This window comes from Maylandia zebra, linkage group LG1 (genome assembly GCF_041146795.1).
Source record: "Maylandia zebra isolate NMK-2024a linkage group LG1, Mzebra_GT3a, whole genome shotgun sequence".
In the NCBI taxonomy this organism is placed as follows: domain Eukaryota; kingdom Metazoa; phylum Chordata; class Actinopteri; order Cichliformes; family Cichlidae; genus Maylandia; species Maylandia zebra.
In genome coordinates, this window is record NC_135167.1 from 29,115,671 (window position 1) to 29,126,640 (window position 10,970).

The 10,970-nt window shown below is 43.9% G+C and overlaps 1 protein-coding gene across 6 annotated transcripts; it reads left to right on the forward strand.

Annotated features, from left to right (window-relative positions):
• Window positions 1–1,961: 1,961 nt before the first annotated feature.
• skor1a (SKI family transcriptional corepressor 1a) lies at window positions 1,962–10,162 on the forward strand. 6 transcript variants are annotated; one of them, XM_076884478.1, is made up of 9 exons: window positions 1,962–2,183; window positions 3,172–4,945; window positions 5,478–5,568; window positions 5,654–5,722; window positions 5,885–5,947; window positions 6,736–6,810; window positions 7,046–7,120; window positions 7,769–7,834; window positions 8,998–10,162. In XM_076884478.1, the coding sequence occupies exons 2-9, from the start codon at window positions 3,182–3,184 to the stop codon at window positions 9,093–9,095; spliced, it is 2,301 nt and encodes a 766-aa protein (XP_076740593.1). In that variant the 5' UTR covers window positions 1,962–2,183; window positions 3,172–3,181; the 3' UTR covers window positions 9,096–10,162. The 6 variants fall into 6 exon arrangements, with proteins under 6 accessions (XP_076740593.1, XP_076740595.1, XP_076740596.1 ...); XM_076884480.1 differs by having other exon boundaries at window positions 9,001–10,162; XM_004557936.3 differs by lacking the exon at window positions 1,962–2,183 and adding an exon at window positions 2,706–2,770.
• The last annotated feature ends 808 nt before the right edge of the window (window positions 10,163–10,970 follow it).

Sequence of the window (10,970 nt, forward strand, 5' to 3'; positions counted from 1 at the left end):
AATAATTACAGTATAAAATTGTAATTATTGGCGGGGGGCTGCTGGGGGGTGGGGCGGTGGTGTGTGTGTGGAGGGGGGGCTCTTGATGGTGAAAGAGGAGAGGATGCGCTTAGGATCAGGTTCAGCATCAATATTGCAGGGAGGTAAAGCTGGGGAGCTCAGGCTGCACGCGGGCTGATGATACTTCATACACGCTCGTCACTCGCTCTGCACTCCAAGCCACACTTCATACACTCTCCACGCGCAGGCACTCGGCTCGAGAGTGTGAAGCATGTCCCGGTTTTATTCGCCACGAGCTGCTCCGCTTCCTGCCTGCTGTCAGTGCGTGTTTGTGCAGCGGTCGGTGCGATGGCAGAGCCGGGCTTTGCTCGCCCTCCATAAGTGCCCAGTAAAGTTGTCATGCGCGGGGCACTCTGGGGATGTTCTGCAGCTGGTTTGTCTGTGAAATGAGCCAAAGCACCGGCTTTTAACACGTCATCATTTTCAGAGGAAACATCTGAGCTGATCTAAAGAACAGGTCACGCAGGAGCTGTGAGACCTTTCTGACTTTTTTCTGCGAATGTTCCTCAAACAGCATCAGAGAAATTATTTGTATCGAACATAATGAGTCAAATCTGACTCCTCTCTGATTGTTGATTATAAGTTAATGTTTCATCTTCCACAAGTGAACTTTTAGATGAACTTCTGTTTTTTTTAGACAGTGTAAATAATGGAGTCCTGATACTGATTAGTGAGAGCAATAAACATGAGAAATAGTGCGTCAGCATGTCTCTCTCTGTGTGAGTGAAACTGGGACTAAAGGTGTATTGAGTGAGATGTTTTATGGCCGTCTTTATGTGACATCACAATGCTGGATGTAGGAGATGTGTTTTGTTTTTTACTTTAATTTAGCCTCCGAAAGGGTGTAGTCCTGAGACAAAAGTGTGGCTGATGTAGGAAAGCAAATCTGACTTTGTATTATTTACTTGATTTCCAAATATTGCTCTAAAACGGCATGGCATTATCTCAGTGACACTATTATCCATCGATCCGGTTATTACAGGACTGAATCAAATATTCTGTTGATCCGCGTGTGTGTGTGTGTGTGTGTGTGTGTGTGTGTGTGTGTGTGTGTGTGTGTGTGTGTGTGTGTGTGTGTGTGTGTGTGTGTGAGACAGCCTGAGGCATCATCATCATGAGCTCACTCCAGATTACACGCAAAGACTCTAAACACAGTCACTTCCAGGTCCAAGCGTCTTTCTCTGCTTTCTGTCTTTCAAATCATTTTCTCCTTTCTGACTTCCCCCCCCCTTTCTGTTTCTTTTTTAATCGCCAAAGCCTGGGATTGATTTGTGTGGCCGGCGTGGAAGCCGAACAGATGGCCGTGTAACTTGATGAGCCCGGGCCTTTAGTCATTCCTGGTGCCCTCCACTGTGCCACTCCGGTTTGTCGGTGAGCTCCAACTTCGGCGGAAATAATACAAGATCTGCGTGATTAGATCGGAGCTTATCATTAATACACACCGAGCCCGATCTGTTAAGACCAGCGGTGATTACCTCCCCGACAACATTATGGGATCCGGGTGGAGGCCCCCTAGAGGGTCCTTGACTGGGTTCAGAAAAGGGTCACGACTGTGGCGTTATATTTTTCCTTTATTTTTGGTATCTTTGTGCAGATATCTCCGATGATGTCACGATGTCTCCTTCTTAATTTATATATAATAGCAAATAAATAAATATATAATCACGAGTCTGAGGGCCAAAATGATTTTCCATCTGGGGTCAGCAGGGGCCTAATTGATATTTTTGTTTCTGATCATGTTTGAGCTGCAGAGAGAGAGAGAGAGGGTGAGACTCAGAGAGAGAGAGAGCCATTACACACCAGCATGACAAGACACAGAGAGAGAGAGGGGGGGGGGGGGGGGGGGGAGAGAGAGAGGTGCCATGTGTTTCCTGTCTGCGCGCCAGTCACCTCCCCTTGCTCCGACAGGATGGAGGTCCCGCGTGCTGCTGCCTGCCCTGAAATGCACTGAAATAAAGGCTCCTCCTCAGCGCTTTCACTGCCAGTGCGCCTTCTTTTCTCCATCCTCTCTCCCTCTCTGGACTCTCTCAATTTTTGTCTGTTTATTTTCATTTTATTTATTGTTAATATTGATTTCCCAGCCTGACTTCCCCTACGGTGTGTTGCTTTTACAGGAGAGAAAGGTATGTCTCTGTTTTTGTTTTCCTTATCACCAAATTCATCCTAAAATTACAACAACAATTTACAACAGCTAATTTAATTTAATTTCTCGCGATTTGACCGTAACTCGGCTGTATCAGTGGCTTCGTAATACTTCAAAATAGTAACAAAATAAAAGCAGGGGTTTGCGTGCGTTTTGGCACAAGAGACGCAGAAAGTTAAGTACGCGCAGGGGAACGTGAGATAGGCCCGCTTCAACCTAATTTCGAGCAGTCGTCTGCGGCTAATCTGCGCAGAAGCTTTAATTATATATGGGCCTGGTCTTTTATTAACAATGCAAAGACGCACGCTTGGACCTGTGTAATTAGCTCGCGGGAAAGCGGCTTATAGTTGTTCTTTTCCTCTCCGCTAAGCGCATTGACGCAGCTCAGGCTGCATTTTCCTTCTGTCCTTATCCACCTATAAGATTCTTATGTGACCCTTAAGTAGTTCCCCCTTAACGGCTGAGCCGATTTCAGGATAAAGAGTAGCGGTAGAAGTAGATCCACCAACGCGCAGGAGCCTGTAGGACAGGAGAGGAGGCAGAGAGCACGGAAATCATGCTGAAATAGTAAATACGTCTAATTAATTTCACTTAAAAAGTATTATTATTATTATTATTATTATTATTATTATTATTATTATTATTATTATTATTATTCAAACAGTTAAAAGACCCTCTGCTATTGCTTCATTTTAATTATGACACAATTGTAATAATTACTTTTATATATATAATTTTTGGTCAATGCCGATTATAATAATACGGAAATAATATATATTTAATATTTGCCTTTCAAATGGTTATTATTTAGGCGTTTTAAAGTATTTTTATTCGTTTTCTGTGATGTTTTTCATTTTTCTCGCAGACTTGAGTCATGCGAAGATTCAGAACACGGTAAACATATAGTGCTTGCGTAAACAACCCCACGGGCCTCCGGTTCACTGTCTTGTCTTCTGTTTGACTCACAGGCTTCCAGGGATGGAGTCGATGCCCGGACAGCTTCGAGACGCGGGACGAGACGCTAGCTCTTCCCCAAGTTTAAAGCAGGGCGCGCAGAGCTTTTCCAGCCCCGGCTCTCTCAAACCGAACCAAGTGAGTGAGACATCCCTGTACGGGGTGCCCATCGTGTGTCTTGTCATAGACGGCAAGGAGAGACTGTGTCTGGCGCAGATTTCCAACACCTTGCTGAAAAACTACAGCTACAACGAGATACACAACCGCCGGGTGGCTCTGGGCATCACCTGTGTGCAGTGCACGCCGGTGCAGCTGGAACTCCTGCGCCGGGCCGGGGCTATGCCCATTTCCTCCAGGCGCTGCGGCATGATCACCAAAAGGGAGGCCGAGAGGCTCTGCAAGTCCTTCCTGGGAGCGCACAGCCCGCCAAAGCTACCAGAAAATTTTGCATTTGACGTGTCTCACGAGTGCGCATGGGGCTGCAGGGGCAGCTTTATACCCGCGAGATACAACAGCTCCAGAGCGAAGTGCATCAAGTGCAGCTTTTGCAACATGTATTTCTCTCCCAATAAATTCATTTTCCACTCCCACCGCACCCCAGAGTCCAAGTATCTGCAGCCGGACGCGGCCAACTTCAATTCGTGGAGACGCCATTTGAAACTGACGGAAAAAAAATCCAATGATGATATTTGCCACGCGTGGGAGGATGTGAAGGCCATGTTCAACGGGGGGAGCAGAAAGAGGACTCTGCCCATGAGCGGCTCGGGGATGTCCTCGCCCATGAAATCACAGGCCTCGTCCAGCCTGGTTCAAAGCAGCTCCCCGGAGATCCCCCACAAAACATTGCGCTGCGACGAGGATCAGGGGAGCAACAACCTGAGTCTGGCGAGGGGCGAACGGAGTTACCCGGTCATCCCGGTGCCCAGCAAGAGCTTTGGCATGCTTCAGAAAATCCCCCCACCTCTGTTCCCTCACCACCCCTACGGCTTCCCTAGTTATGGGCTGTGTCAGAAAAAGAGCGACGGGGTGCCTGACGTGAACAAAAACAACATCCCCGGTGTGTTTTGGCCCGGCACAAAGGATCCGATCTACCCGGCCTTCCCCATGTTTTGGCCTGCAGCTGGAGGCCTACCGATGCCGCCCTACCCGGGCTCCCCACCCAAACCTCCCCCAGAGCTGCTAAGCGTCCGGCCGGCCGAACTCGACCTGTCGGACCAGAGCGAGAGGGGCGCAAACACACCAAAAGACACCAACCACCACCCTCACCACCAGCAGGACGGCGGAGAGCGCTGCCCCAGCTCCCAGTCCTCCTCCACCCGGAACGACGAGGACAAGTCCGGGGACGAGACCTCTCAGAGGAAAATCAGCTATATCTCCGCCTTTAGACCCGTCGTCAAAGACGCAGAGACCATTGCCAAACTGTACGGCAACCGGGACTCCTACGGGATACGCCCCGGCTACCTGTCTCCGGATTTTATCAGCGAGAGCTCCAGCTACAGATCGATATCACCGGACAGAGACAGCGTGGTGGACGACGACGACGACCTGGACGTGGACGTGGAGTCCAACCGGGGACAAGGCGAAGAGGATCCGATCCGGATATCACCGGGAGGAGACCACCGCGACTCCCCTGTACCGGAGCGGGTGTGCTCGGGTGCTGAGGAGAGTCAGGAGCAGGCCGATGCAGCCTCAAGCCCCGAGGCGGTCGCAGCATCACCGGAGGATTCCGCTCACACTGGGTCATCGGATGAGGACAGACAGATGCGTAATGGCTCCCCTCTTCATGAAGTAAGATTAGATTAAATGAAACTTTAATGATCCCCTTGGGGCGAGTTGAATTGTCACAGTTGTAGAAAATAAGATTAGAGAATTAGAGAGTGCATTAACATATTAGCCTCATTCAGACTTTGAGAAAGGAAATTCCAGATGTAGATATGTGTTTATTATTTATTATAGATATTAGTCGTAAGAGTGGTTAGTGGGGAGTGTTTGGACCACCTGCAGTGAAACTGCCTGAGTCCACGATTTTCTCCCAAATTCAGTTACAGCAACATTTTTTAATAGATACAACATAACACACACACACACACACACTGTTTTTTCCCGTTTTCAATGTTAATTAAACCACTGTATCCCAATTTGCACAAATCTGCAGAAATATTAATTAAAATCAAAATACTTTAATAACCCCGCTTCTTTCACCATCTTCACATCAAGCCACTCCTTTTATTTTCTTAAAAAAATAAAAGAGCGTAAATTGCGTGCACCAAATGACCAATAATTGCTGTGCCGCTATTAAAGACGATTGTTCCTTTTACAGGTGTATGCTCATGAAAAGGACGGCCACGTGCTTCTGAACGAGCCTTCCACGTTTGGGTCCAAACAATCGAGCAGCCCCCGCAGATCCAACGGTAATTACCGATCCGGGTTATTAATGCGAGCGGGAGCGTCTCCTCGTCCTTTACCTGAAAATGTTTGTGGCTTGTTCGCTTCTAGGTGTTCACCACGTGTCTGAAATACAGACCCAGCGCACTGCAACGTCCTACCAGGAGCAGGACAGACAAGGTCGTTAATCATTCTGTTATCTGCTGTTTTAAAAATCGTCTTTACTTTTAATTATCGCCACATCTGACCACTTTGGGCTGGTTCGATACTTTTATTCAGCAGCTTTTTATAGTGTTACAGTTAATCAGGTTTTTATTGTTAGGTTTTTTTATTTGTGCGCAGCCGATGGAGCTTTACGCATCGACATCAGCGTGCACGAAAGAGACCTGCAGAACATGGCTAAAGGTAGGAGGCCCTTTTCAAGCCCGAATATGGATTAGAATTGAGAAGGAGGTGATATAAAGTGCCAGTAATTGTTACTCCATTTTTTTATTTTATTTGAGTACACACAGGGTGTGTTAAAAGCTGTGCTGGTCACTGCATCTAATCAGGACTAAATTTAAGTGTTATTTTAAATATTAACGAGTTTGCTTAAGCAGTTTGGATTGCATTAAATCTAACAAGACCGCAAACATTTTCAAATATAGTATTTTTTATTAAATGAACATTAAATATTGAGTTCCACCTCATTTTAAACAGAGCTAAATACCCCCAGCCTGTTAAAGATGGCGTGCCAGAATCCAAATGTGCATTTCCATTTTTATTTATTTAAATTTTTTTTAGGCCTAAAGTGTTTCCATAGTTGTTAACCACTTAATCACAAGATGTAGGAGTTTTGACTTATTATTATAAGAGGAAATCGTTTAGAGGCTATTAATATTTTAACGAACAGAGCCATAACCCCGAGGCACGGCAGCTAATTATTTTACAACGCTTGGAAAAACCCTGGGACTCCATTATTATCGTCTCCACCTCCAGGCAATGCATGGCAATTACTGTGGCAGTGAGAAAGGAAAACAGTGAAAATGGTTGTTATCGAGGCTGTGAACGCACCTGAGAGTGCGGCTCGCATAAATCTTTATGTGCTGAAAATTCAAGAATATATCATTGTAAGTGGAAGTGTGTGTGTGTGCGCGCTTTAGGAAAAGCTGCTGATTTGTGGTGATTGGTGATGTTTTTTTGTTTTTGTGCAGAGGAATTACAGAAGCAGCTCGTGGAACAAGTGGAGCTGAGGAAGAAGTTGGAGAGAGAATTCCAGCATTTAAAAGGTGGGAGCATCACGAGCGTGTTTTTGTGAGTGAAAGTGACACAGACAGAGAGAGAGAGACACGCATTTTACATCTCTGTCTGGATTTTTAAAAACAGGCCGTGCTTTACAGCCAAACTATTTGCAGGAGAGGGAGTTTTTATTCTTTTTTTCTCCTTTGAATCCTGGATTGTGTCTTTAAATGTATCCCCACAAAGTCAGAGTTTCCATCTGATGTGGCCTTCGGTACTCTTCAGATAATTTTCAGGATCAAATGAAGCGTGAGCTGTCCTACAGAGAGGAAATGGTCCAGCAGCTGCAGATTGTTCGAGGTTTGTCTCTCTCCTTCTCTCTCTATATATATACACATATATTGTGCGCCTCCATAGACTCTGACTGTAAAGCAGATGTAGATCAATGCTCTTTAAGTTTATGAGGGGGAAAAATGGAGCCACAAAAACGTTTAAATATCATAAAGCATTGTAATCCATCTGAAAACAAAAAAACCATGCACTGAACTAAAAAGGAAAAAAGAAAAAGAAAGGAAAAGTGACACTTGCATATTGAAATATTGGCAATTTGTGTCCAGGCTTTTTCCTGTAAATTTCATACTTTTTTTTTTGTGTCCAGCAGTTCAGTAAATTATTAGATATCAAAAGGTGAAATTGAAACCGCATTGTTTTGTTACCAAAGGTTATTTTCTCCTAAATCATGCTCTGGAAAATTGAATAGACAGACCATTATGTAGTGCTGTATCGGTTACATGCAGTAGACAGCAACTAATGCCGCCCGTTAAAGGATTGGTTTAGTGTTACAGTAGTTTAAATACAGGGTTCAAGTACACAGAGGGGTCACTCTAAATACCACAGGGGCAAACAACATACATTACACTCCTCCACCTCACATCCTCCAACAGCAGTTTACATTTTTACTTATTTTATTTATTTATTTTTTGTATTTATTTCATTTTTTTTCGATAGACACTTTGTGCAGCGAGTTGGACCAAGAGAGAAAGGCTCGTTATGCAATACAACAGAAGCTAAAAGGTAATTTTATCTGGTCCAAGAAGGAATACGTGTAATCTTTGCCTTCAATTCTAAATATGCAAGTGGAACTTTTTATTAAACATCTCCTGTGATCAGTGATCAATAGACAATATTTAAATTACCACCACCAACAACAACAAAAAGCAATAAGGGGTAGGTTTACAATTTTCAAAACAGTCTCAAGGCAGTGCTCACATGCACACATTAAAACACTGAAAGCACCGCTGTGTTCCTCCTGGTGGCTCTTCAAGCGATTTCAGTGTAAGTGACCAAAAAGCCACAGCAGGCAGCACTCAAATAAAGTGCCCATCTTCCAAACTGGCACTTATTTACAGCTTATTTTCCCTCTTTTTTTTTTAACTGGTCCTCCACCACAGCTCAGCACAGAAACATTGTGTTTTTACAACCTTTCCATCCATCTGATTGTCTGTATACTTAATCTGTGCAAAAAAACCCCCAAAAAAATACCCCAGCTGCAAATGCATTTTGCTTGAATTTGTACGTAATGGAAAATGCTTATTAATAAAGGTGAGCTGGAAAGAGCATTTGTAAGTCATATGACTTTAACACCCAGTGAAGATAATAAAAATTATGGCCCAATTTGCAAAAAGAAATAAGGAGAATGTGGCCAAATTCAAGCAAACCCCAAAAATGAGTGGAAATGCGCTTTATTTCCTGTCTTCTTTCTATTCCTTTTCACATCGTTGTCCAACGTTTTGAGGTTTTACTGCTGATTTTCTGATTACGTCTCCTTGCTGCTTCCTCTTCTTCTGCAGTGGTTTAATGGCGGCGAACGGGGAGTTAGCTCCACCAACTGTTTCATTTAATTAACAGAAATGTTAATTAATTCTCTTCAAATTTGAACAACATTTGGTGGGAAAGTTCAAATTTGTGGAAACAAAGAGTAAATAGGACTTGGGAGGCGGGGGCGAAGGGATTTTTTTTCCCCCCTGTCACTTACACTGAAGTCATCTTAGGACACGAGGAACATTTACAACAAGTAGAAAGAAAATAAGGGTTGAATATGTGAGTATTGTTACTCTTTACAAGATCAGAGGAGGCATAGATCCAACTCACACTTCATTGTGTCATCGGTAGTTTGTGAGGTTGCATTGTCTGCATTTCCGCTGCATGTTCTCACTGATGGACTCGTTCCTCCCCAGAAGCTCACGACGCCCTTCACCATTTCTCCTGCAAGATGCTCACCCCCCGTCAGTGCACCGGAGCCTGCACCTTCAAACCCCCGCTGCTGCCTCCCTAGTGCCTGGCACAACACAGCACCTGACCCCAGCACAGCCCAAAAAAATAAAAAAAAATAATAATAAAAAAAAGCAACACATATATACACACACGCACATACATAGATATGAACACACAGGCCCGCCTCAAGAGCTCTCACCTCCCACCAAGGAGCACCAACCTGCTGTACAGATGCACTGCTGATTTTAGCACCTGACTTGAGCAAACCCATCGAGACTCAGAGGAGAGGGATTTGACGCCTCCTCAAAATAATAAAAGAAAACGAATAAAACTGAACTCTTGTATTAGAGAGATCAGGGTTTGCTTACACACAGAGTTTATGTTGGGAATCACAGGATTGTAGACGTGAAGCTGCAAAGCTCAAACCAAGGAGTGTCCCCGAGTAAAGCTGTCTGCTCTTGAGCTATTCTGAAAAGAAAGAGAAGAAGAAAAAAACCCAACACTATATACATACAGTATATATATCATGTGACGATGTGCAATGTACATTTGTGATATTAAGTTCAAAATGTATCTCATTGTTTAGATTCTGTTGCTTGTTTGAATATGTTGGATTTTTACATATGTTTGTTATTTATCTGTACTGGATTTAACTTATTGTTTAGATGATTTGTAACACTGTACGTGGTTAAGCACTTTAAATGGGCACAAGTCATGAATTTGACCAAATTCTCTCATCAGAACTACGAGTATGTTTATGGTTTGAATAGAGCACATTATTATTGTTATTACGAGCACTTAACTCAACAGCCCTTCAGGTTTCACATCAAACAATAAAAGACTTTTCTTTCACCGAGTGTCGCGTCACGCCAGCTCTGAAGTCTTTTTTTGTAATCTCATGTGCATTTTAGACACAAATCCATCACTTTCTCTGTGCCAGGGTTTTCCATGGTGACATTCATCTGTGAGACACAACCAAAAAATCCTTTCTTGTCCACGTGACTGTCTTTTTTATATGGAGAAGACACTGTGGGAAATAGAAACAAATGCCAGTTTCTGACTTGATTTACTCACAATTTACCAGTTTCTGTATGCACTCATGTCCATATGAATAAAATGTGAAGCCACTTTCTGCTCTGTAGCCTTTTACTCCATTGGTTTCTTTCACCGGTGCGAGCCTGACACCTGCTGGCCTCCGCGCAGAATAACTCCTCGTGAGGTGGCTCATATTTCGCCTTATTGTATTTGAGTTCAACATGATCTCTTTCATTAGGCAGCTACATCGGTGCATGACATGTCCAGTCAACTTATAATGTTTGACGTCGAGTCAGGGGAGCAGGCTGATCTAATAGTGAAATCTAATTCTTCTGATGGGAGGACTAATAGATATTGATTACACAGCTCTCGGTCCCTGGATGCTGAGAGAGATACTCACATAATGTCACTGAGACACAATGAATGTTAATTTTCTGTGAACGTAATTGCCCTGCGTGGCAAAGCTCATTCCCTCTGAATACTAACGAGGCCCGCAGAGCTGAGCACAACTACGGCGGGAACGATTGGCTGCTTTACTGTAGTGTTATCCAGCCGCTGTAATATTAAGCAAAAGCTCATTGAGTCTGATATGAATGGATGGATTATGCGACAGCGGGAACCTGGGCACAAAATAACTACAAATGACACAGCAGCGTGTTTTCTCTTCTCCTCTCTGTTAACGTGTGGCATCTATTTAGCCACGTTTTGCTCCGTCTAGTTATTTTTCATGTCCTCGTGGTCATTTTGTAGCTCTTTGTTAAAGGTTTCTATTTCTTCTGTCTCTTTATTGTTATTTTGTATCATTTTTTAAGGCATTTTACATCTCTTTGCCATGGATTTGTTCCTCTCGGCCATTATGTTGCATCTGTTTTTTGGTCATTTTATGTCTCGTCATGGTCAT